Source organism: Poromitra crassiceps (genome assembly GCF_964638095.1).
Source record: "Poromitra crassiceps genome assembly, chromosome: 3".
In the NCBI taxonomy this organism is placed as follows: domain Eukaryota; kingdom Metazoa; phylum Chordata; class Actinopteri; order Beryciformes; family Melamphaidae; genus Poromitra; species Poromitra crassiceps.
The window spans coordinates 48,675,615-48,703,029 of NC_139625.1; the positions used below are offsets into that span (position 1 = coordinate 48,675,615).

At 42.7% G+C, this 27,415-nt stretch overlaps 2 protein-coding genes across 3 annotated transcripts in view; both read right to left on the reverse strand.

Moving 5' to 3' along the window:
- Positions 1-14,040, reverse strand: part of clec14a (C-type lectin domain containing 14A) — a gene marked incomplete at its 3' end in the record, with an annotated part of 32,949 nt that extends 18,909 nt beyond the window's left edge. The window contains exons 1-5 of the mRNA XM_083633043.1: positions 13,893-14,040; positions 13,116-13,349; positions 11,078-11,289; positions 10,473-10,740; positions 6,818-7,231 (exon numbers count right to left, since the gene is read on the reverse strand). Coding sequence (XP_083489169.1) covers positions 6,818-7,231; positions 10,473-10,740; positions 11,078-11,289; positions 13,116-13,335 — 1,114 coding nt within the window. The 5' untranslated portion in view covers positions 13,336-13,349; positions 13,893-14,040. The remainder of the gene's footprint in view (positions 1-6,817; positions 7,232-10,472; positions 10,741-11,077; positions 11,290-13,115; positions 13,350-13,892) is intronic.
- Positions 14,041-23,361: 9,321 nt separating this feature from the next.
- The window catches only part of sec23a (Sec23 homolog A, coat complex II component), a 44,290-nt gene continuing 40,236 nt past the window's right edge, over positions 23,362-27,415 (reverse strand). For both annotated transcript variants that reach the window (XM_083633988.1, XM_083633987.1), the window contains 3 exons: positions 25,358-25,513; positions 25,118-25,183; positions 23,362-24,706 (listed from right to left, as the gene is read on the reverse strand). In XM_083633988.1, coding sequence (XP_083490114.1) covers positions 24,617-24,706; positions 25,118-25,183; positions 25,358-25,513 — 312 coding nt within the window. In that variant the 3' untranslated portion in view covers positions 23,362-24,616. The remainder of the gene's footprint in view (positions 24,707-25,117; positions 25,184-25,357; positions 25,514-27,415) is intronic.

The following is a 27,415-nucleotide window of genomic DNA, read 5'->3' on the forward strand; positions in this document are numbered from 1 at the left end:
TGAAAACAGACCAAAATGGTGTCCTGGAATGTCCCAGCCATTTTTGCAAAATGTACTGATAAACTCAACCTTAAAACAGGACACCTCGACACCCGCAGTTTTTGTCACGCGTGGGTTATGGATTCCTAGCAGCGACGGTGCAAACACACTAACATCCACAGTATTTATCTGTGGCAATAAAGCCTATGCTTTTCTTCCAACAAATTGGACCGGTTCGTGTTACATTGCTCATCTCATCCCCCACATGTACATTAACAATACACTAATCCACAAGCATGCTTACTATCCCCACCGAGTGAAACGCAACAAAAGAATAAGCGCGAGCACCAAATTCATTTCAGGCCTTCTGCCTTGGTACGGGACTGTTCAAAATGCGCATGAAATTGATCGCCTGGCCGCGGACCTCGAGAATCTTACCGCATTGGCAGAGGCCGGATTTGCGGCCCTCAATGAGGAACAGAAAGCAAACCGTTTGGTAACCATACAGAATAGAGTGGCACTAGATTATGTCCTGGCCTCGACAGGTGGCGTGTGCCATCTTATTGGTCAGGAATGTTGCACCTACATTCCGGACGCATCCGATAATGTTACGCACGTGGGGCAGCATTTGAACAACCTACTCAAAGACATGGGGTCACATGATTCGGCCGCCTCCGAGGGGTGGGACATATTTGATTGGCTCAAACGCACGTTAGGTGCCAAGCTGTGGGCTATTTTACAACCAGTATTGGTTACTTTTGTCGTTCTCGTCAGTATGATCGTTGTCGTTCGCTGTGCCATCTCTCTTATTCTGTATTTAATGCGAAAACCGGTACGCCAATGCACAGTCCAATATGTACAGCCCCTATCCGACTCAGCCCCAGTCACGCCCTATGACCTGGCCTGGTCCCCATACTTCATGGAAGACACCGACTCCGAGGAGGATCTTCAAAGCACCGACATCTGACTGCGTGCACAGCCACGTGCATTCTGGGGCTCCAGGATGTTTCCATTCAGAGAATATTACAGTTGATTTGTTCTCTTAAGTAGTTCTCTTAATATAGAATATTACAGTTGATTTGTTCTCTTAAATAGTTCTCTTAAATAGTTCTCTTAATATAGAATATTACAGTTGATTTGTTCTCTTAAATAGTTCTCTTAATATAGACTACTACCGTTGATTTGTGTGATTTTGAAATAGTGCATTTGATTTTGAGATGTTCCCCTCTCTCTCTCTCTCTCCCAAACCCCCCATTTTTAATGTGTTTTATCCACAGAATGTTTATATAGAAATCAGTCACATTGCTATGGAAGGCCATGATTTTAGATAACTATAATTGTATTTAAATTTTCAATGTTGTTGTTACAATTGAAACAGTAACAATAGGAGGGACTGATGGAGAAAATTTACATCACATTAGCCTTTATTTGGACAATCACTAGTTATTAATATATTCATATACATTTCCATTTTAGTTACATATAGTTATGACACAGACATATTTCATAGTTAGATGACCTGTGTACATACACAGATAGACGTCATATTTAGATAACTTGTACCATACATTTGCAGCTCCTCTCGATCGCACACTGTGCCCTGTCACCTTGCCACAGTGCTCTCTTTGCAGGGCCAGAATAACAGATAGATTGAGTCTACTGAATGGCCTTCCAGTGTGCGTCAAGACAATCTGATGTGCGTCATGACATGTAATCTGATGTGCGTCAAGACATGTTATCTGATGTGTGTCCTATAAGTGTCTTTGAGTTTCTGTTCAATGTATGTAAGCCTGTGTATCCATCCGTGAATATACAAGAGTGCATCTCTTGGCCAAGATCTATGTTCAATACATCATATCAGACGACTTCTTCTGACTCCTGGCTCCATCATTTCATTACAACTGGTTTTCCTTCAAGTGGTTCACTGTTTACCTTTTGGCTCTGGAATTTCATTCTCCATCACCAAGGGTCGGTCCTTGGACCACTTCTTTTCTCATTATTTATTAATAACTTGCCATATTTCTGTTCAAATCTGCACTCCCAGTTGTATGCGGATGATTCAGTACCGTAATTTTCACCCCTGCCAAAAACATCGCGGAGGCCTCTCGCCTCCTCACATCCGCTGCATCTGAGGTACAGAATTGGCTTTCCGAATCCTGCCTTTTGTCGATGATGTTCACCAAACGTCCTCATGAAACAACCCGCTCAAATGTTTTCTTCAATGATGTTGAACTGGAATTAGTATCAGAATTTAAATACCTAGGTGTGATATTAGACCCCACACTGACCTTTAAGAACCAGGTTAAAAAGGTTGTAAACTCGGTGAAATTCAACCTGCTCAACTTCAAACACATTAGACACAGCATGTCTGTAGATTCTGCTAGGACATTTTTACATGCTATGATATTTTCTCACCTGGACTACTGTGTGACCAGCTGGTCTCTCACATGCACGTCCACACTTAAACCACTTGAGTCACTCTACAAGAGAGCACTGAAAGTATTTGACAAAAAACCCCGCTCCTACCACTATTGTAACATCCTGGTCAAACACAACTTACTAAGTTTCAATAACTTAATTTCCTTTAAATATGCATGCACCGTTTTCAAGGTACTAAATGGCCTTGCCCCTCCTCCGCTAAATGAGTACAGTACATCAATCAGAGACCTGTATCTGGATCCACATCCAGAACCACCAGAGCCTCAATTAGAGGCGACTGTGTTATCCCATACAGGCACACCACCTTTGGCCAGGGTCAAGGGTGGCAAACTCTGGAACACAATTCCATCCGCCATAAGGGAATGTCCAACACTAGGCATGTTTAAGGGTCAATTGAAGAGATGGCTGAAGTCCACTCAACTATGTACACATCACCAGGGTATAGAACAGTATGCTTATACTGTATGGATATGTGTGTTCTCTGTATTTTTTTTTCTTTTTCTCTTATATCTGTTGAGTAAGTCTTCTATGTAGATCTTACATTTTAGCTGTATGTTGATCCCAAACTCAGGTTTTAGTATCTGATTGTATATTCCTGTATATTTGTACTTTGTACTTTACACTTAGCTATGTAGATCTCAAACTCAGGTTCTTAGTATCTGATTGTATATTTCTGCATACTTGCACTTTGCATTGTGTTTACATTTTAAATATGTATTTGTTGCACTATGTTATTTTTTACCCCTATCAGGACTCTAAGCCTATCATCTGGCAGGGGGACTAACAATGGAAATCAGTCTTGTGACTGCAATTGTCATGCATTTACATTTTTTTAAAAATGTTCATTAATGTACACCTGTCCCCTATCGAACAAATAAATAAATTTAATTTAATTTAATTGAGACATCAAATTATGCTGCTAAAATTGGGTATTAGCAGATAATTCAGTGAGGCAATCAACTATAACTCACGGAGAAACTTGTATCACATCGCAAAGAGGGAGATTAATTGAAAAAACTTGTGGGACAATGGACATAGGCTATTTACCTTCATAACCCGAAGGGTCATTGGCACCACAGACGATCTGTCAATAAGCTCCCTCTGTCCTTGCACGACTGAGTACACTTTATTACGTATGGAGAGAATTACAGCATATTGCATGCCTCGGTGAGGCAACCTCGCGCAAACAACCATTGCGAGACGGGAATCTAATTGTTTTTTATTGACGTAATGCACAGCCTTGCCTGGCCATGCCTGTGAATAATTCTGGTAGTTAAGACCGCCCAAATCCCGTTTGTGCAGGCATTTTGGGGCGCAGATGATTTTTGGCAGAATTGGCACGGCTCTAATTTGCGCTTGCGACAGGTGCCGTGAACGTTTCCGCATGCCCGCCGAGAATTGCATCCCCAAAATATTTCGGGGCTGTTTTAACTTAAATCAGGGAGGTCACGTCTACCAGACAATTATATCACTTTGAAACAGTTACATTTCTGTATAAGTCATTAGAAGTAGCTCCCGTGAGGTGGGGATGTTTTTGAGGTGGGGATGTTTTTTTTTGCTGCTCGGCAGGGGAGCAAAACTCGGCAGAACACCTGGCGGACGGCGCAAGGCGGAATGCTATCGTCCGTGCCTTAAGGCACGTGCAAACAGTACGCAAATCGCTATTTAGGGATAGCGCCTGTCGGAAGATAGAGGCCCATTGTCTTTCATACTCATTATGTCATCTTTCCAAAAAAGCCTTTTTCACTGTTGCTTTTGACCTATAATATTTCTCTTTCTCTCCCCCTCTCTCTCATCTATTTTAATATTTTCTCTATTAAAGTTGTTTTATCCTGTATTTGTAAAGTGTCTTTGAGCACGGTCAAAAGCAACAGTGAAGCACTATATAATATACATTACATTACTAAACATACAATAATGAGTATTAATGTTCTGTAATTCTACTCATATTCTAATATTTCCATTCTTATACTTATTAAACAATAATTAGAGAGAGACCATGATGATGCCAGCCTTAAAATGAGATATTCCTCTAAATCTGGCTTCAAATGGGCAAAATTTCAAATGTAAAACGGCCACATTTTTTGGGAAGCGTGCCGGCAAATGTGTGCCTCCTGCAGAAGTGGCCCCCCCAGAGCTAAAAGTCAAACTCTGCCTATGGATGGATCCAGAAGAAGGCGCTAATGCAACATTAAGGATGCCAACTCCCATAAAACACCAAAAAGAAAAAGAGAAGAAGCCGATGGCGGATTGCGCTGTGCTGCTGGTTTGAGTGGGAAGACGCAGAGGATTGAGATGGTGCGATGCTGCTAAGAGATTCCTGGATGTGGTGAATGAATCTGGAACAGAGATAGATAAAATACTGAGGGATGCATTTGCGCAAACTCGGACAATTGGGTCTGAGTGATAGTATGATAGTATGGACACTTATGAATTGTAGCACTTTGGGTGGACTATTTTTTTTCTTTTTTCCCATTGCATATAAATTGCATTGTGAAACTACTCAATTGCAGAAGGTGGTGGTGATGCACCAAAAACTGGTTCCAACTGCCATAGAACTCAAAAGAAGAAGAAGAATATTCCCCAACTGTGAGAGGCAGCAATGTCCCCGCAAGGCATCCAGTCTGCCGGAAAGCCATTAGAAGAAGAAGAAGCCAACAGGGCACAGTTGTATGATGGTGCTAAGGTGGGTCGGCGCTGTCTGTATGTCTGTCCAGAGTCTCCACCCTTGTTGTTCCTAGTTGTTAAAATTGGGCTCTGTGGTTAATGACACACTTTTTTTGTGTACAGGTACTAGTGACAAACTCAAAACATTTATTTTTGGTTTCCAGGGGCTTTAAATGTGAATATTCTCTGGTTTCTTTAGTCTTATATGACAGTAGACTGATTATCTTTGGGTTGTGGACTGTTGGTCAGGACAAAAGAAAAAGTAACTGAAGCAGTCACGCACATCCAACAAAATAAAGCAGGTGCAGGAACCAAAAAGCAGTATATAAGGAAAACCGGAGGAGAGAACTTTTCTAGATCTACACACTGGATACCCTCACCCCTAGAGGTCTAAATGATGATTTCAGCATAAAACCTTTTCTCTAATGTACTTGATATTCTTTGGTCCTATTGAGTTACAACTGTTGTATGGTCCTATGTATGTCTATTCTTTTCCATTCTATTCTATGCTGCTGCTGTTATGGGCTCAAATTACAGATGTGGTCCTATGTCTCCTGTGCTGTGCATTTAAATGCTCCTTGTTTTCTTTCAGTGAGAGCTTACTGGATATGACTCCTTTGTATATTTCTTAGGGTCATCCATTCTTAAATATAGAAGCGCCTCTTTAGATCTAGCCAATTTTAAGGTATGACGGCTATTTGGCCTGATGTTGTTTTTATTCTTATGTGCTCTAGGGGTCCGATCTATATTTGTTGTATTATAGCTGTATATATTGGTTGTGCAAACATGTCTGTGTTTTCTACTGTTTTACTGTAGTTTTGCATCTGTGGGTTTTATGTATTTTCTTCTCTCTGGGATCATGTGACTTATCACGTGACCGGTTCACAGGTGTTGGAGAAAATATAAGTTCCATGCCATTTCCTATTCAATAAGCTAATAGTTGCCTAATAATTGCATACGCATAATTATGCTATGAGTTAACATGACATGACATCTCACACATCATGACATGACATCTCACACATGCAGCCTTCTGGCTTTTTAAGGCAATATGTGATAATGCTTCTCAGGCTCTCTTGCCTGGTCACTGCAAAATACAGCCTGTCAAGAGAGTTTCTAATGGTCCTGAGGCCTTCTTTATTATTTACATTGGGGCGTCCCCCCTTGTCTCAAGAAACCCATAAGATACTAACTTAGGTTATTATATAAACCATACATATTGACAGAGAATGTATGGTTTTAAATATACTTTCATAAGACATCTTTCTGGCTCTTGGTTTCATTCATTTGGTTTATACTGTATAAGCTGTTTGAATCATTATAATGCGGATGAGGAATGGTGAAATTCCATTCCCTAACAACAGGTGTATTTAAACATGCCGTCTTTTTGTGGTATTTTATGTCTGACGACATTCACTTAAAACGTCACCTGTTTGTGGATGGTTTAATAAATAAATGGGCTAGTAAACAAGAGTGTCGGTATGCGGACCTTCTTCTTTTTCCTCAGGACAAAAGCAGACGTTTGAGGGCGTCACCTTGGGCTTTGGGGAAAAAGTGATGAACATTTTTTGCATTTGGTGACCTTTTATAGACCAAAATAATCAGCAGAAATGAAAATAATTCGTTGTTGGAGCTGCTGCTGTACTGAGTACTGTTCTTTCATCAGATACCCGTTAACTCACACTGGACTGGACCCAAACACAGCAAAAATAATTGTTAATTGCAGCCGTACCCTTCAGACAGGCGTCCGAGCCCTCAGCATGTTGGGTCCCTTGCTGGTCGTAGCAGACACACTGGTAGGATCCCTCTGTGTTTACGCAGTCCTGCCTGCAGGGGGTGCTGAGGCACTCGTCCAAGTCCAGGCAGTTTCCGGAGCTGTCTCTCTGGAAGCCATCTCTGCAGGCCAGGCAGACGGCATCCATGGACCCGTTCAGACGCCACGCGGCCGGGCTGCCCGAGCAGAACAGCTCCACCTCCACCAGGTGTTTGGACCAGCACTCCACCGTCATGCTGCCCCCTGCTGGTGACGGGCTTAGCGAGCGCGCCCCAGGGATGTTGGGGGTGTGGCCGCCGCACCGCCCCGGGTCCACTCTGGACTCCAGCTCTGGCCCCGCTCCCGGTCTGGACTCCGGCTCTGGTTCTGGTTCTGTTTTTGGCAGAGGTGGGATGTAACAAAGTAAAAATACTTAATTACCAGTGTTGGACAACTTACTCAGGAACTGTAATAAGTAACTTATTACTTATTACTCCTTTAAACATTTATAAAATTACTTCCGGGTTGACCTACAAAAATATATCTTTCTGTGGTACTCTATACTGGACAAATCGTGCATTCCTTTATAACTGGGAACTGGCAATCTTACGGTTCAAAGGTCATGAGCTGGGACGGTGACGTCACCACAGCTGGTATTTCCAGTAGAGGCAAAGTGACCGCCTACTTCCTGCTTCAGCACTGTACCAGAGATTTTCATCCGCCATTTATTTTCCCATCCACATTTCGTAAAATGCGTATAAAAATATGCGTTTTACTGGTTCAAACCAAACGCTACAGATATATTTAGAAACAGGAGAGATCGCATAACATTTCACTGGGATCAAAACGTAAAAGAAATGCGGTTATAAAGAAATAATTATTTTTTCGATGTTTTTTTAAGTTTTGGTACGAGTGAAATGTTCTATGGTCTCTCCCGATTATAGCGTTAGCTGAACCGTTTGGTTCGACGAAGTAAAACAATTTTATAAGCATTTTACGAAATGTCTATGGGAAAATAAATGGCGGATGAAAATCTCTGGTACAGTGCTGAAGCAGGAAGTGACGTTCCACTTTGCCTCTCTATTCCAAACTCGTAGGAGCCTCAGCAGCCCCGACCTAAAAAATCCAAGATGGCTGCACCGCGCAACCACAGTAGTATAATCGTAGTAAATGTTGTTTATTAGCACTTCTGTCTTGTTCGTGTCTCATTAAATCAGCTGTACACACAGTAGCTGCCTAACTTCTATCTGTGTGGACATGAGGCTGCAGTGTTTGTATGCGCAAAATGCCGCGAAATGCCTTCTTATCAACTGTTATTGCTAACAATGGCTAGCCTGGCTAGCGACTGGATCTGACCAGTGAACAATGAACTTCCCAGCTCAAGTTATCTGCAAATGAAACACTAATAAAACGGATGTGATGTCATTTAGCCTCCACATCCCAGTTATTTTGCGATAAAGGATAAAAGTTAAGTGAGGCGCTGAGAAAATTCCCAAAGAGCAGAACATGCCGATCTGCTCGTCGTACAAGTGTTACAGAGACATTCAAAGCCACTTACCAAAGCAGAACTGTTCATTGATTAGATCAGCCGGGGTTTGAAAGCTCGATGCTGCTAATAAATAACTTTAAATATACCAATCATTCTGTGTTTTGTGCTGTTGCGCCCAGCAATCATAGTGCTCCACAGCGCCCCTCTGGTCGGAAGCACACGGAAAAACACAGAAGGAGGCACGGCCGCCATCTTGGCAATTTCAAAAAAATTATATCACCGCCACAGAATTGGGATGAAGAGGTAGGCCTACTTACTTGTATTATCAGCATCAAGCTTTCAAACCCCGGCGGATCTAATCAATGAACAGTTCTGCTTTGGTAGGTGGCTTTGGAATGTCTCTGTGACACTTGTACGATGAGCGGATCGGCATGTTCTGCTGCTTGGGAGTTTTCTCAGCACCTCACTTAACGTTTAGAGAAGGGACTGTGGAGGAAGAGTCTAGCAAGCCAGGCGAACACGACACAAGTCCTAGAAGGGGCTAGGAAAATACAGTCCAGGTTGAAAAAATATGACTTCACTCAACTTCTACCAGAGTATATTTTTAGACAAGTATTTGCACTTTTACTTGAGTAGCAACACCTTTTCATTCCGATGGCGTAATACATATGTGTCAAACTCAAGGCCCGGGGGCCAGATCCGGCCCGGCACCTCATTTCATGCGGCCCGCGAGAGCTAGCAAAGAATACAATTGTGCAATACAATTTTTTGCAATATGGCTTAAAATAGCTATTGTTAAATGGAATAATAGTTGTAGGCTACTAGTTGTCTGTTTGCCATTGTTTTCCTTATAATTCTGCTTTCAGAGCTAGTTATTAATTATTAAGTTATTACTCAAAATTAATAATAATCGAATCAGAGGCAATTATGTAATATGAGAACAAGTAGGCTATAGATACATTTATATCATGTTATATTTACAACCGGCCCTTTGAGGGCAACCATAATGCTGATGTGGCCCGGGGTGAAATTGAGTTCGACACCCCTGGCGTAATATATGCTTTGTCACGTACCTTGTGCATTGGATGTTATGCGCATGCCGCATGGTACCCTTGTGCGCAAGTATGATACGCCGTTCAACAAGCACTGGGCACCTGGTTGGGGTGATGCAAAGCTCAAGTTACGCCTTGGGGTTGGGGTCAGGCACAGGCGGATGAGGGGGTTGGGTTTAGGCACTGGTATCCAGCCACTTGGTTGGGGTTAGGGTTTTGATATGGTGGGGGGGCTCCAGGGGAAGGGTTAAGGCCTAAACATGGTCGTCCGTCCGCCTCGAATTGGAGCCGTCTCGCTGTCTGGCGGCGCCAGCTAGCCCTACATGCTCGGACGCCACTACGCCCTCCCTCCTCCCACCCTCCCTCCTCCTGTGGAAGCTCCGTGTGAAAATGGCGGAGATTGTGTGCCAGGCAGTCTGAATGAAATTGAATGTAAAGTTCCCAATTCTATGTATTAAATTCTAAAAAACAACCCTCAACATTTGGGAAGGCTAAGCCACACAACTAGTTCGTTATAATCTAACGTCATGCTTTGAAAGGCGACTTTACGACGATGAGCCAAGGCAACGGCCAGTCACAACTCTCGTGCAGCTGACGTCATGCACGTATCGTCGGCGCTGAGTCACATTTTGGAGCAGCCCCCGTCAGCCGACGGCGCCCCCTCCCCGTAGGACGGGGCTCCACCCGCTGTCATACGGGGAGGGCGGGGCGAGGCTCTGACGGACGACCATGTTTAGCCTTTAGGGTCTCCAGGGTAAGACCCCCAGGGGAGATCCCCGAAGGTGTCGGGACTCAGGGGTCTCCCCTGTAGACCTCCCTTGGAGACCCTGGTTAGACCCTTCATTCTAAGGCCCCTCAGTCCCCACAGTCCCCATAGCTCCAGCTCCAGCCTCCAACCCCACGGCGTAACTTGACCTTTTCCTCACCCCCACCAGGTGCAGCAAGTGCTTGTTTAACGGCGTGTCTGTGGGTGTTCCATAATAGACACAAGGGTACCGTGTGCGTAACATCCAACACAAAAGGTGTATGACAGAGCGGTGATATACGCTGTCGGAGTGAGAACGGGTCGGGTTGTGAGGATAGTGACTTCTACCTCCTCTGTTCAGTCCAGGTTCTGGTCCAGGGATAGTCTGAGGTTCCGGTTCAGCAGGAGTAGTCACAGGTTCTGGTCTAGGTGTAGTCTGGATTCTGGAGCCTGTCTCTCTCTCCTCAGAGACTGTCGCTCTCTCCTCAGAGCCTGTCTCTCCCTCCCCGGGCAGAGGCAGCACGCTGTCTTGCTCTCCTGCCTGTCTGTCTCTCAGCTTACAGATGAACGGGAGTCTGGTCTTGCAGGATTTGGAAAAGAAGCCCCAGCTCCTCACCTATGGGCACAAATATGTGTCACTACAAACTGAAATAGAATTATTTATATTTCAATTTGAATTGCTCAACTGAATAATTGCACAATTGCCGCTTCACAGGGACGTAACATGTGACAGACGGCACTATGTGATACCCTCACAAGAGGCAAACAATATAGAAATCACCGAACTCCTCTGCGATGGTCTCATTTGTTGATGTAAGATGTGAGGCATCAGTATTACATTTAGACTGTTCCATAACCAGTTAAAAGTTCCTCATAACGGCTTTAAACTCAGAACTCAAATATATGTTTCACATGTGGCCCTAATCCTCTTCCATATTCCTGTCCACACTCACCTCCGAGCCATTGAACACTCCATCCAGCGCGGCACAGCGCTCTGTGGTGCAGGTTTTCTGTGGCTCCTCCCTCCACACAGTGGCGCTATCCACCCGCTGGTCGTGGCTCTCGGACCATTTGAAGCCTTTGAGCGGGAGCTCCTGCACCACGCACCCGTCTTTGGCCTTCCTTAGCCCCACCCAGAAGCTGACTTTGCCGCGGTGCTCTGAGCCTGATAGTAGGGATGTTTATGATGAATCAACAATCGATTAATCGGCGCTAAGAATTTGATCGATCAAACTATTAGCCGGTTAATCGACAATGCTGAAATGATTTAACACAGCAAGTGTGAAATGTAACTTTTACCGCTTATAGAGAGGAGAAAGCCAAGCATACAGCCAAAAAGACAGTATTGATTGTACATCACATTAGCAGGCGCTTTTATCCAAAGTGACTTACAATATCACATTTTGTCATATTTGTTTTTATCACATTTTGTCAACAGGAGAAATCAACTATGGCATAGTTGATTGATGGCATAGTTACTATGCTATGCAACACAGGGCAGCTGTAGCTCAGGAGGTAGAGCGGGACGTCCACTAATCGCTTTGGATAAAAGAGGTCGGTGGTTTGATTCCCGGCTCCTCCAGTCTGCATGTCGAAGTGTCCTTGGGCAAGATACTGAACCCCAAATTGCTCGTGTTGGTGTGCCAGCACCCTGCGTGGCCGCCATCGGTGTGTGAATGGGTGAATGTACCTACTGACTGTAAAGCGCTTTGGATAAAAGCGCTATATAAATGCAGGCCATTTAGACTGTGGAGCTGAGAGTCAGGGCAGCTCCCATGCAGCTGTTGTATATAAATGCAAGCCATAACACAGTCTATGACAGCTAAGACTTTCTGAAGGAATAGAGTAGCACTTAATTAGTTTGAGAAGGAATGAGTCACATTAGTTTGATTTATTTATTTATTTATTCCTGTGTGTGTGTGTGTGTGTGTGTGTGTGTGTGTGTGTGTGTGTGTGTGTGTGTGTGTGTGTGTGTGTGTGTGTGTGTGTGTGTGTGTGTGTGTGTGTAGAATTTTATCCGGCCACAGCTATGCCATTTTACGTGCGGTTGGGTGATATAATTTTTCCGGCTTAGAGCTCCCAGCCGTCACACCGCTCAACAGCGCCACTCTGGTCGAAAGCTCGGTAAAAATAATGTCACCAGCACCGAATTCGGATAAAAAGAGGCATTTATGAGCAGCATCGAGCTTTCAAACCCCTCCATCGAGAAGCAATGAACCCTTCTGCTCAAGTATGTGGCTTTGAAATGTTTCTGTGACACTTGTAAATATGTGCATATCGCTGATTTAGACAGCTTGGGAGCCAAAGTCGCAGGCAAGTCGATGCATACGGGACTCTTGTAGGGTAGCATAGTCTACACGGAAAGACTCATACCGGGGCTAAGAAGAGTCGTGATTGTATTAGATTATGTATACAACACGTCTACAAGCACAATGACAGCTAATGCAGGAAGTTTGGTTGGTTGATTAACTTGTGTAGGCATAACGACAGGTGTAAAAACCTGCGTTTTGTATTTTCTATTTTGTATGTATATCAAATGCTGTTTTTTATATAACAAGGATGGAGACTCTGGAGATGATGTGCCATGGCTGCAGTTATGGAAATTGGCCGCTCCACGGGCTCCCAAAATCGTGACAGACAGACAGACAGACACCGCCGACCCACCTAGGCGCCATCGTGCAACTGTGCGCCATCGGCTCATACAGTTGCTCGAGTGACGGCACTGATGACATCACTGATGACATCACAATTGCTCATCACTGATGACATCACAATTGCTCATCACTGATGACATCACTGATGACATCACAATTGCTCAAGTGACATCAGTGATGACATCACAATCATGACTGACACCGCCACAGACACCGCTGCCACAGACACCGCCACCCACCTAGCCAATTTTAACTAAGATGATTCATTGATTCATTGATTGTTAACTTGACCAATTAATCAATTAAGAAAATTTATAAAAAAAATGTGCATCCCTACCTGACAGCGAGGTGGAGAGGAATGCCCGGACGTCAGAGGCTTCCTGCTGTGTGCGGAGCTCGGCGAGGAACGATCCCCGAACAGAACACTCCTTCAGCGCCTGCTCGAAGCTGAGTGGATTGAGCCTCACGGCGTACGGCGCTCTGGGCTCAGAGCCAGAGACGGGTCGGAGCAGGAAGAGAGTCCAGAGGGAAAGCCAGCAGGAGACAGAGGACCCCATCTCCTCTGACCGATCTGTAAAGTCACCTATTAGAATATTACTTGAATAAAAGTCTTGAAGTATAGCCTGTCTGATATTTACTGTACTTAAGTAGCCTAACAAAAGTAATTTTCTGATATTAAATGTATTGAAAGTATATTTCCTATGCCTTAAGATACTCACACCCATTTATCCGCCCCTCTATAGGTTAAGCAACTTTCTGACTGCTAGCATGTCAAGTTTGAAAGCTCTCGGAGCTTGTATTATTATTACTCTACATGAGTTTATATGTCTCAACTCCCATACGGCCAGGCTATATTTAGGTTCTTTTTTAGTTTTGGGGTGGATAACAATATCTATCTAGATTATTTTGTTTGACCTTTTCTCCTGGCTGTCTCTTGCTTTGATTCAATCGGACCACCACAACTCATACTCCCAAAAAATACTGAAGTACTGTAACACTGTAGTACTGAAAATTATTATTACTTAGTTACAGTACATTACACCACTGCACTCCTGTCTGCTGTCTGATCACAGTCACACTTTGTACTCGTCACATTTTAAGGGTTACTTCTTACCAGACTTTTATTTTGTGGAGTACAGACTCTGTCCTCAGCTCAGCAGCTCTAAGATACCAGGAGGAGATATCAGATGGTCTCTCTGCTCCTGGTTCAAACTCTCCCTGAGCTGGTCTGGAGTCCCAGCAGATACCCAGTCTCTCCAGCTTATCCACCAGTCTATCCAGGTTATCCACCAGTCTCTCCTAATATCTCCTTCAGTTGATCTTCTAGTCTCTCCGTCAGTCTCTCTATCCACAGTTGCTCTGATGGCAGTCTGAGCAGCGGTCTCCTCCCTCCTCATCCTCTGTCCCGTGTCTTGCCCCCCCCCCCCCCCTTTCCCGGCCAGGCAGAGGAAGTGTGCTGTGTCTTGATAGAGAATTGGGCTGCTGCTCCATTTGAGCCGGTTTCCTCTGGAGAGTGGCCTGTGGCAGGGCGGAGGCTCCGGCTGCAACAACAGCAGAGACAAAAAACTTCAGAACTAATTAACCCATGGGATGAGGGCTTGCTCCTGCCCTGTCAGAGAGGGAGGGCACTGTCTCCCCTCTGGATCTGTCCCCTATCTGCAGGGCTTTCCAGAGACCTTTAGATTGGCAGGTGCTCAATGTTAAGAGGGGCACATGCAGACCTGCCAAACTTGGAAAATTATTTTTGAGTACCACAATTTGAGTACCACTTTTAGTTCACATGCTTTTGCACTACTTCGCTTAGTTTGCACACGGTCATTATCCCAGCCATATCATCAAGTTATTCAACATCTAAATAGGCTTTAAAGAAAACAACAAGAATTCCTTTAAGCTCTTCTACTCAAGTGGTTCTCAACCTGGGGGTCGGGACCCCCCGAGGGGTTGCGATCATTTTTGGGGGGTCATAATCATATACCGGTCGTTACTATTTTTGTCAAAAAATAAATCTATGATTAAATCTCCCATACCAAAGATTTAATGTATTATAATTATTGTCATGGAAAAATAACTAAAATGCTTTGTTGATTAATCAATAAATGAGTTGCTCGTTGAAAATGAATAGGAGGATTTATTCCATGAAAAGTTCCACTGTGCACAGAGGGTCACACTCCTAGAAAGGTCAGTCAGGAGTGCGCCACGAGCAAAGGCAAATGGCTGTATCCCCTCCCCTGTCTGGATCTGTCCCCTATCTGGCACTGTCCCCTGATCTGTCCTGTGACAGAGGAGTTTGTAGTTGTATAAAATAGTCCCAGGTGTATCAGTATTTCAAGTCACAGAGAAAATTGCTTTACAGTAGGAGTTGCGAACTTACTTTTTTCTCCCACAAACACAACACAGTTACACCTATTCAAATTCTTCTTATGAAACGGATATTTCCAGTCCTTGATTATGATTGACTGATTCAAAGCTGTTGTAAAATGCTATCGTAGGCTACAGTATATTACCTTTACTTATTCTAGGCCTAGGGTATTCACATTGAGATTTCCCTCTTTTTCAGGAGCGCCCTGTTCACATTCACAACTGGAAGCTGACCAGTACAACCAGTCTAATCTGCTGGCCACTGAGCAGCTCCACTGCAGCGGTTGGGGTTAAGGGCTTTGCTCAAGTGGTGGTAATGAGGGAGGGACAAGTGCTGCTTTTTCACTTTCCCCAAACCCCACCCAGATTTTTGTAACCAAAAACGTGACCTAAAACGTGACCACCGAGAGTGTAGTAGGGAAACAGTGGACGGATAAACCCAGAAGGAGGCGGTAATGCAACATAAAGGATGCCAACTGGCATAAAACACCACAGAAGAAGAACGTGACCAACATTTCAGAACCCACTTACTCCCTTTTATAAGGATGAAACCTTGCCAGGTAGGCAACATGTAGTAACTGTTTTATTAAAGCAATAACCCCAAGAGGCTGTGATTTACAATGATTTGACAGTGTTTAGGCACTCCAAGTTGTGCCTAACTCTCCTTACGGGCGAAAATACATCATAAAGTATTTTGATACAAATTACAAATACTTGCTCAAAAAATGTATCACAATACAAATACAAAATACCTGTCTGAAAATGTATTTGAGATACAAATACGTATTTTGTATTTTGAAAATACATGAAAATACATTTTATAAAAACTTATAAAGAGCTGCAACGATTAGTCAATTCATAGATGAATTGCCAAATATTAAATTAATTGCCTATTTTGATGATCTATTAATCATTTAGAGACATTTCTTTAAGGAAAATGTCCTAATTCTCTGATTTCAGCTATTCAAAAGTGAAATTTTCTGGTTTCCTTAGAGAGTAAATCCTCTCTTTAGTCCTCTGTCACAGTATGTGTACTGTGATGGAAAAATTGTTTGTGACCTATAAGATGTTTGCCCAACTATAACAACGGATGTTTTGGACCCAGACAGGAGTTTCAGTTCTATGTTAAAACTGCCCGTAACATCAGACTGCCTGTTTAAAACAAGGATCTGGTCTTGAGTTTCGTGTCCTAAAGAGACATCATGAAACAACTGTTTCTTCATTTCTTCACTTGTTGTTGTGCAGGGATGCCTCACACACTGCAGTTCTTCCATTTTAGTTTTAGTTGTTTTTCAGTAGAACTACTTTCTCCTTCAGCTCAGCTGTTAATCACCTTCTGTGAGGGCTTTTGACTTAAAGGCAGCATTTCTGCATGTTAACCTCAAGTTTTGGAACTTTGACTATGTTTAGCCATAGATATCTGACATCATAACACAATATATAAATAACTGAAATAGGTAAAAGGCATATAGTAGGTCCCCTTTAAACAACTTCACATTCACCACCATGTCAGTAACTTGTCGTCACAGTATTTATTTAACGTGCAAACATATTTATACAACTAGAAAAGGTTACATTTCAGGAATTGAATGCCCTGATGCACATCCTGTCTAAGGTTGTGAAATTGTGAATCGGTGAGAGGAACGATGAGAAACTGCATCTCAAACAAAAAAGGCCTTCCATGAAATTGGACTCTTGTTCAAATCCTTACATCCTTAAAATGACTTCCCCTCCTTCTGCTTCATAAACAAAATCCAAAACAACCTGGCTATCTAGAACATAATTACTAAAGAACAATCACTCACTGAATACAACTTTCCACTATCAGCAGTGGTAACACCATTCTAGTGTCAAAATCTGCACAGCCATCATTATGCACAGTGAAGCTCAGACATCCTTGTAGCAACAGAAAGACATTTTTGATTTTCATTAGGGTACTTTGGTGTTCAGTTATAGTTTTTCAGTATAACTAATTTCTCCATCTATTCAAATCAGGTTTATGACAGTTAGGTGTTTTTCAGTACAACTAATTTCTCCTATTCAAATCAAGTTTCAGTTTAGTTCAGTTAGGTTTTTTTTCAGTACAACTTATTTCTCAATCTATTCATATCAGGTTTTAGTATAGTTCAGTGAGTTGTTTTTTTCCCAGTACAACTTATTTCTTCAGCTATTCACATCAGGTTTCAGTTTAGTTCAGTTAGTTAGTTTTTCAATACAACTTCTTTCTCAATCTATTCTGAATCATATCAGCTTTCAGTTTAGTTCAGTTAGTTGTTTTTCAGTACAACTTATTTCTCTCTCTATTCTGAATCATATCAGGTTTCAGTTTAGTTCAGTTAGTTGTTTTTTCAACTTATTTCTCCATCTATTCATATCAGGTTTCAGTTTAGTTAGTTGTTTTTCAATACACCTTATTTCTCCATCTTTTCATATCAGGTTTCAGTTCAGTTTAGTTCACTTAGTTGTTTTTAGTACAACTAATTTCTCCTATTCAAATCAGGTTTCAGTTCAGTCCAGTTAGTTGTTTTTTAGTACAAGTAATTTCTCTGTTTATTCATATCAGGTTTCAGTTTAGTTCACTTAGTTGTTTTTAGTACAACTAATTTCTCCATCTTTAGTTTAAACCTGTGTCAATGTTTGTGTCAATGTGTCAATTTGAGAATAAAAAGAAAAATGTATTTTATGTATTTGAAATACACAAAATACAAGATCTGAAAGTATCTTGATACAAATTACATCTCATTTTTCTCTGCTCAGCCAAATACAAATTACAAAATACAAAAAAGTAGTTGAAATACGTATTTCAAATACAAGTATTTCAAATACTGCCCATCTCTGCTTACACACACACTACACACTGTGCCTAACTCTCCTTAGCAGTTCTAAAATCACTGAAAAGCACAGCTTTATGGCTTTAATTTACAGGTGCACAAATGCTATTCTACAAATCACACATTTCTGCTCCAGCTGCTGCAGTGAATATGGTGCAAAACAAACAAATTCACACACTGTATCAAATCATGCGAAGTCCTGGAATAAATTTGCACATCTGCAAATCAGGATGTGAATTCATGCAGTGAGAGGTACACACCTGTAGAGTATTTTCTCACAAGTCTTTTTTTCCCCTTGGATATTTTTTTTAGCACAAACACAAGTCAATAACTACACGTGCTTGAATCTGCCGCTACCAGTCTCAAGTGACAAGTTCCACGCTCTGACTTTGCACTTTGCAAACTTTTGCAGACTTTGCACGTCCAGTTTAAGTCCCTCTGTGGCTTCAAACTTCCTGACTGACCGCGCTGCTGGGGTCTGATTGGCTGCAGATAAGCAGGACTGTGATTGGCATAAAGCTGTGGGCTTATCTGGACAAGCAGGAAGTGTCACACACACACACACACACACACACACACACACACACACACACACACACACACACACACACACACACACACACACACACACACACACACACACACACACCAGAATTGTAGGGTAGATCCCCCCCCTCTCTTTCTATTGTTTGAATTTGGTCATGGTGGTTGTGTGGTTAGGTTTAGTTGGCGTTTTTACAACTCTGTGGCCACACTTTCTAGAACAGGGTTTGTTTGTAGGTATATACCAATCACAGCTCACACTACGTGCCTGATGTCAATGTCACGACGTCACGTGCCCATGCACCACACCGGGCAGGCATCAAACAGAACGGGAGTCAACCAGAAGTGGTAATATCTGTGCAAATAAAGATGCAAAAATAAAAGATATATAGTGGATATCTTAGTTTAATGTAGATGTAAGGGCCATGTAATTGGCTAACTTGCATTTCAGAGATATCGCTGAGTCTGCCTCCTACCATTTCAAGCCACTCTGGTCAGGCTTCCTAACACTCACAAGTAATCTTTTGCAGGTCCAAGTCAAGTCTCAAGTCTCTTATGGATGAATGCATAGCTAAGGAATTCAAAGCATGTGCTATTATCCTCACTCTAGAAGATTCACAAAAAGATTGTTCAAGAGTCCCAAATCTCGAGTCCGAGTCGACTCTCAAGTCTTTAGAGGACGAATCTCACGTCAAGTCTCAAATCACTGTGTGTGTGACATAAGTACAACTCAAGTCCAAGTCCCCATCTCTGGTGTGTTGTTTGGTCTCTCTCTGGGTGTCTCTTCCAGGGTGTGAGTATTGTGTGGAGACTGGGCCGCTGTGTGCCAGGTGACTCTCTGTATGAACAGAGGGGATCAATTTCAAATGCAGTCTGGCTTTTGTCCCGGCTTCATGTTACAGTGAATCAACTGAACTGAATCAAATGTCCCCTTCCCCCCGTCTCTCTCATTGTGTTTTGATGGAATGAGGTTGACCTGCTACTGTAACAGGATGGAGCTTTTACCAACACACACACACACACATACACACACTAGGATGGGACTTTAACAAACAGTGGAAATGTGATTCATTCATTATGTGATGAGGGAAATGTAACTCTTACACACACACACACACACACACACACACACACACACACACACACACACACACACACACACACACACACACACACACACACACACACACACACACACACACCACCAGCAACAATAATGAAACCTAAACCATTATGAGCCCATTGTTGACTTTCTCAGAAACACACACACACACACACACACACACACACACACACACACACAGAGGCTGGGGGTTGGTTGTTGTCACGGCGACCCAGATGCTTCCTGCTTCCTGGAGGAAGTGGCAGGAGAATGACAGGAAGTAGCAGGTCGGAGTAGGCGGGGCTCCGACTAATGAACCGCTGCCATAGAAACGCTGTTGTCATTTAGCTCTGTAACCTGACCCTGCTGTGTGTGTGTGTGTGTGTGTGTGTGTGAACAGTAGATAACAGTGGATAACAGTAGATAGTAGATAAGAATGAAGCAGGGAGCATGGTGAATGGGATTTAATTTTAAAACACTCATGCAGCACTCTCCTACCACCACAGAGACCCAGGTTAAATTCCCGGCAGTGGTACTTCTGGCTTGGTCAGACGTTCCTACAGACACAATCAGTGTTAACAAGTTACTCAAGAAATGTAATTACTTATTACTCCTTTAAAAAGTAATAAAATTGCTTATTACTTGGGATCAAAAGTAATTATTTCCGTTACTTGTTACTTTAGCTACCCCCCTTCCGTAAAGTGATGTACAATCTGTTTAGCCAGCTCCTTTTAGAACTGAACCCACTTTATTGAAACAATAAACCTTTAGGAGGCCCAGCACTGGAGAAAATAATGCAGTAACTTGAAGATACTTGGATTAGTAACTGTAATATAATAACTGTTTTGGAAATTGGAAATCCTTTAAATTACTAGTTACTGTGAAAGTAATAAAATTACAGTAACGTGCTACTTTACTGCCCAACACTGGACACAATTGGCCGTGTCTGCGAGTGCACTGCACTAGTCCCCTCCGCTTTTCGGGGGGAGGGGAACTGACTATGAATTTGTTGAAGCCACCCCCCCCCCCCCCCCCAATCTCCAAAAACACTATTCGGCTCGCTGCTCACACACACACACACACACACACACACACACACACACGACATGTTTTATTTTAGAGAGTAATCTAAAGCCTGAACTTAGCTAACTTCTCTGAGCTCAGAGCTAGAATAATCACATACTGATTTGATTTTGATTTATTGATTTTGCACTGTAAAGACCATACATGCCAAGTGTATTTCACCTGGAGGGGAAATTAATAAAATACAATACATATGATATCAGTGCTTGGAGAGGTAAGAAACCCTGGAAGGGCTTATCGAGAACCTCACCATGTAATTCTTTTTTTTATATATTTCTAAAAAATATATATATTAATTATAACCAAGCAGATAGTACAAATAATAATACGTAGATAGTACAAAATAAAAAATAAAACAAAATAAACAAACTTAATAATTGAGCAATACATCAGAAGAAGTAAATTACAATGGCAACAGAATTTTTTTTTAGCACAATTCCATTGAGCACAGATGTTCTTTTAGTTTCCTTTTGTAGACGGGTAGGGAGGGTGAGCTGTCCATCAGGTGGATATAGTTGTTCCATAAGTTAACACCTTTGTATTTGATGGATAACTGCCCTCTGGTGGTACGACAAAGTGGAATGTGCAGGAACTTAGATTGTCTAGTAGTTCTGGAATGAATGTTTGAGTTTTTATGAAAATATTGTTGAAAATGATATGGAAGTGTGTGACCCTGATACTGAACCTTGAACCTTGAACATACAATAGGCTATTTAAAAAAACTTCAACACATCAACTATAGAGCTCAACAGGCACGTGACTTTTCGTGATGTAATTTGCCCTGGAAGTAAGTTCCGTGTCCAATAAAACATTCGGTTTAAGCGAGAACAAAAAATAAAACCCGGGCGGGGGGTGGAATATAATTTTTTCCCGTTGTTATTTTTTGTTCTTGCTTAAACCGAGTGTTTTATGGTCATTCAAGATTCTCTGGAAGACTTTTTAGGCTTGGTTCGAGCCTTAAAACTCATTATATTTGGATTTATCGAAATGTCTATGGAGAAAATGGACGCGGAACTTACTTCCGGGGCAAATTACGTCACAAAAAGTCACATGCCTGTTGTCTGTTCATCATGCAGTGGCATCATTTCAGCAAAAGCAAAGGATTTGGCAAGGGACGCATGGGGGGGAGCCCCAAGATTTTTGTAAAATCAGCTGTGCAATAGTCAATTTTGGTGAGTTGTTTCTATGCAATTCATTTGACATGTAAGTAGTAAACTTTTTTTTTTATTCCAGTGAATCATAATCATATACCGGTCGTTACTACAGGACCTCACAGGCTGTGCATAAAAAATAATGCTGTAAATTGTACAGGGAACCCTCTAACCTCTAAAAATATTAATGTTTTAGCCTACATTAATAATTGACCACAACACAGTTACATTAATGTAGCCTACTTTTTGTCAATAAACATGACCAAAAGAATACAGTAAAAACAATATAGGCTAGCACAGGTGTGAGGAAGTGTAACCTCTGTAAACTGGTATGTGTGGGTACACTATAGAAATTATTCCTGACAGATAATTCTTTGTGGTTGGAAGGTTTATTTCCATGAACTGAGTTTAAATACATCAATCCTAAATAAGATACATTAGCATGAACAACAGTATTGATAGAGAAGAATCCTTACAATTATCATGATATTGTTTTCAACCATATCACTCTATTTTTGGTAAAGCCCTACGTTGACAAAAATGCAGCAGCCGCCCCTGGAGAGAACTGTCTACAAAGTATTTAAACTATCAGTCAATTGAGCTAGAAAGACCGTCTTTCATATGTAAATAGCCTTCAGAGGCTTCCAGCCGAGCAGCAGGTGTAACTCGCCTTACTTTTGTTTTGTTTTTTGGTTATGGTTTCTTTTGTTTATTTTCCCTTTCCTTATCCCCCCCCCCCCCACATTTAATTCCTGTATGTATGTGGGTGGGTGTGTGTGTGTGCATGCGTACGTGTGTGTATGCGTGGGAGGGGTGGGGTTACGTTGGTCTGTGTGTGGGGTAGCTGGGCAGGGGGATTATAAAGTGCTCCATTAAATGTTAAATGGCTGTTAGATGCCATACAACACATGTTTACAACCTGCTCACAGTGTACCCCTTGCTCTTATGTGTTGTAAGTGTATATGCATGTGATTGTGTATAAAAAAATAATGTTATGGAAAAAAAGAAGACCGTCTGCAAATTATGCTAAACAAACATAATTGGTAAGGAGATCTGTTCAGGCATAAGTATTCACACCAACATAAGTGTCACAGCTTGCATTTAGCCTGTGTGTCATTAACGCCCAATTCAGGACAAAACTCACAGGCCTCAAAGCAAGAAGGTCCCGGGTTCGAAGCCCGGTCCATCCCAGGTCCTTTCTGTGTGGGGTTAGCATGTTCTCCCCGTGTTCGTGTGGGTTTCCTCCCACCATCAAAGACATGTATGTTAGGGTTAATACCAGGGTGGGAATTTCATCATTTTAGGGGCAAGGCCATCTGGCCTTCGGTGCACTTTTTTTTTATGGCACAAAGGCTCCATCCAAAGGCCATTAACATCGTGAAGGGTGATTTTTCTGAAATGTGTTTTAAAATAAGCCAATTACACATCCTTTGCATAGGGCAGCTTTTCTTTTATATGAAATTCTACAAAACAGACTGCAGATCAGATCCAACACAACTTACAACAGGCTTATCCACAGCAGAGTTTTATTAGAAACATGAGAATAAACACAGGCAGACAGTCACAGGCAGGCAGACGAGGCCCCGCTAAAAGCAAACTCTTGTAGTGTTGGAGGGCTGAAGTGAAAAGAAAAGAAATAAATCAAAAATCTGGTGATGCATCTCATTTAAAGTCCCTGGAAACCAAATATAAATATGTGTTTTGAGTTTGTCATTCTACAGAAAAATGTGTCATTATCCACCCAGCCAAATTTGAACAATTAAAAATGTCACCAAGTACTGTATATAAAATTTGGTTTCAAAATCATGAAAAACTAAGCAGTATATAGAGTACCGCAGGGATGACGTATTTTTATAGGCTTACCCGGAAATCGCCGGCATGCTGGTTCTTTAGGAAAAGTCTATGGATTTTTTGGGATGGCGATTTTGGTCAAATGCATTAAATAAGGTCTGTGGTTAACAAAAGTTTATGAAACAGCGAAGTTTGTGTTCAGCAAGATAATCTTCACAAACGAGGACCACTTTTATGACTTTTGAAACGTTTTCTGAAAATCACATAAAAGAAAAACGCATTTACGCTTCAAAAGTCATAAAAGTGGTCCTCAATTGTGAAGATTATCTTGCTGAAGACAAAGTTAGCCATTTCATAACTTTTGTTAACCACAGACCTTATTTCATGCATTTAACTGAAATCCACATAAAAAAAATCCCATTGACATTTACACCTACAAACCAGGAAGTGCTACTTCCGGACTCATTCCTGTGGTACTGTATTTTCTGCTCTGAAACTGTGGAGGCATGTTTGCTTGCTCCCCTCCCCTCACAGTGCTGCACAACTTGATACATTTTGATGCATTTTTTGAATTTGCAGGGTAGAGGCACTTCAGCCTGATTGGTTGTAATAAGTCTGGAGCATAATCAAACTACTTCAAACCCAGCATAGGGAACAGCACAAAAACTAATTGAACTGATTGAAACTAATGTCTAATGCTTTTAGATGCTTACTTACTAATCTATTATGCACATAAGACCATAAATTACATAGTTGGAAGGCTATTGTGGATTTGGGTTTCCAGGGGCTTAAATGGTACCGGCTCAACTTGACTCCACTCGTCTTTTTGTTTGTTCTGTAGTTGGGCCGGCGGGTCGGCCACTTGTGGGAACTTAGGCAGCAAAACGCAAATCAACGCACGCACGCACGCACGCACACACGCACACACACACACACACACAGGCTGGAAATACAGAAGTGACACAGAGGGGGAGGAGCCTCAGGCAGCGCTGGAGACGGCTAACTTCTTCAGATGATCCATAAAGACCTGAAGACTGACATCATCTGTCAGGATGGGAGCTCCAGACTCCTGAGAGAGAGAAAGGGAGAGACAGACAGACAGAGAGGGGGAGAGAGAGGTCTATATAGTATATGGAGCCATCATTTAAAGCAGGGGTGGGCAATTATTTTTCTTGGGGGGCCACATAAACCTAGAATGTTGCTGGGGGGGAGGGGGGGGGGGGGGGTTTATGCTACTAGCCAACGTGAGCTAAACTGTAATTTATAGTTAGCCATCCTCCCCCCCCCCCCAACTTTCATCCCAAAACTCATTTACATCCTTCCTGACCCTATTTTTATCGCCCCCCCCCAGGAGGACAGGAGGTCCTTAAGCTAGAGTCCCCTATATTGTCCAAGCCTATTTCTAACCAACTGCTCTGCTTGAATTTCTCCAGACGGAGGTTTGGCACATGGTAAGGTAAGGGTTAAGTAAGGTTCTCACCTGTCCCCAGGCATACATGTTGTTGTGAGTCTGGGAGGGATTCACTTTGGAGAGGAGGAAGCGAGCCTGGAGAGACAGAGCAGCAAATCCTCACCATCATTATCATCATCATCATCATCATCACCATCATCATTATCACCACTGACACTCTGTATGGAATTTACCTGTGGGATTAAAAGTGCTGTTGAATTTTAGTACAAGTAGCATTGTGTGTGTGTGTGTGTGTGTGTGTTTGTGTACCTGGCTGCCTCCGTGCTCTGTGTCTATGTAGCGGGGCATGGGGAAGCGGCTGTGCAGCAGCTCCTGGGCGTCGTCCACAGGAGCCTGTAGCAGGTGGCGGAAGTTCTCGTACTCTGGCATCTCCTGATACCCTGCCTTCCTCCACTGAGCCACCGTCTGAGGGGGGGGGGGGGGTCAGTGTAAGGGGCCATGTCCACAGAAAGCTTTCTTTTTTTTTAGCTGCCAGTGCCTTTCTGCAATTCATTCTCAATGGTAAAGATGTGCTAGGAGTGCTCCTCTTCCCAGCACCACGCCTGGCATTTCAGCGTTATCTGCGGCTAGTGTTTTTAGCGGAGCTCTCTGTGCACCTCAAGTAGAAAACCTTTAGAGAAGAGTGCTGCTCATTAATGTCAATTTTTTCAACCAACCAAGCTAAATCGAGGAAGAGGCACGACTAAAGATCAACAAACATGGCGGAGGAGAGGCTCTGTGAGAATTATTAATTGTATCATCTTGTGGGGGTTTTAGCTTGCCATTTATTTACCTTATATCAGCGATCTTCTCCCCCAGCAGCGCTGGGTTTCAACATCTGCTGAATATCTGTTCTGATTACGGGGTCCAATTTGATGTTAAATACAATGCTAAGAAGAGTGTTGTTATGATCTGTAGAATGAAAGAGGACCGGGATCTTGCTTTTCCTGTCTTTCTTTTGTCTGAGCATGCTCTATGTGTCTGTGACAAAACCAAATATCTGGGCCACTTCATCACTGACCATATGGGTGATGATGATGATGATATGTATAGACAGCGGCGTGTGTTATACATTCAGGCTAACATGTTGGTCAGGAAATTCCACTCCTGTTCTGATGATGTAAAGATCACACTCTTTAGGGCTTACTGTACCCCTATCTATACTGCCCCCTTGTGGGCAAAGTTTAAGAAGGCAAGCATGCATAAACTTCAGGTTGCCTATAATGATTGCATGCGCATCTTGCTGAAAAAGCCCAGGTGGAGCAGTGCTAGTGACCTGTTCTGTAAGGCGGGGGTGGCCACTTTCCAGGCGCTCCTGAGAAATCTGAGGTACAGGTTCATCTGTAGATTGAACGTGTCTCAGAATGTTATTATTAAGTTGCTCACTGATCCTGGGCTAAGCACTGTGAGATACCAGTCACATATGTGGAAATTCTGGTATGACTCTCTTTTATAATGTACTTTTGTTCTATTATTGTGCCCTTATGTGCTTTTTGTAATTGTGTATGTGTCATCTATGGACCAAGCGTCTGCCAATAAAGGTTTGATTGATTGATTGATACTCAACTTGCTTTGCCCGGGGGCCACTTTCGTGAAATGATAGAAGGCCAGGGGCCAGTTAATAAAGAATCAATATACATTTTTCTGTAGCAGATTGTAGGTGTCAGACGGAGTTTAGTCTGACAATGTTGTGCACACCGGATAGTTACTTAGGTTAAGTACATACATAAGTGGCTGAGTAGCGAGCAGACGGCGGTATTTGACAATTTAGCAGCTAAATCATAGATTATTGAAAGATATTCCATATTCCAGACTGAAATGCTATAACAGAAGTGTGAGTATTGGCCAGAATTACATGAACATTTGGACACTTATTCAGCGGGTATCTTGCATGTTGCGTTCAGGTGCACTGCAATTTTTTTTTTTTTAATTCCATCGCGGGCCACACAGCGGGCGCCCGCGGGCCGCATGTAGCCCGCGGGCTGCCAGTTGAGTATCATTGCCTTATATGCTAGCTAGATAATGCTAGCTAAAGTGTCAGAGTCAGCTCTGTGTGTCTGACTGCATTGGAAGTGCTATAGGCATGATATGACTCGTCCCCCCTCCCCCCTCTGGGAAGGTCAAACCACAACCTTGTCTACCTCAAACCCAGCTATGTGCCTCTAGTGAAACAGCAGCCTGTGACCACGAAGGAAGTGAGATGGTCTGAGGCGGCATATGAGGCACTGCGGGGCTGTTTTGAGGTAGCCTTGACCTACCACATCATGAAGACCCTGGAGAAACTGGTCCTGGAGCAGGTCTGGCCCATGGTCAAGCCATTCTTGGACC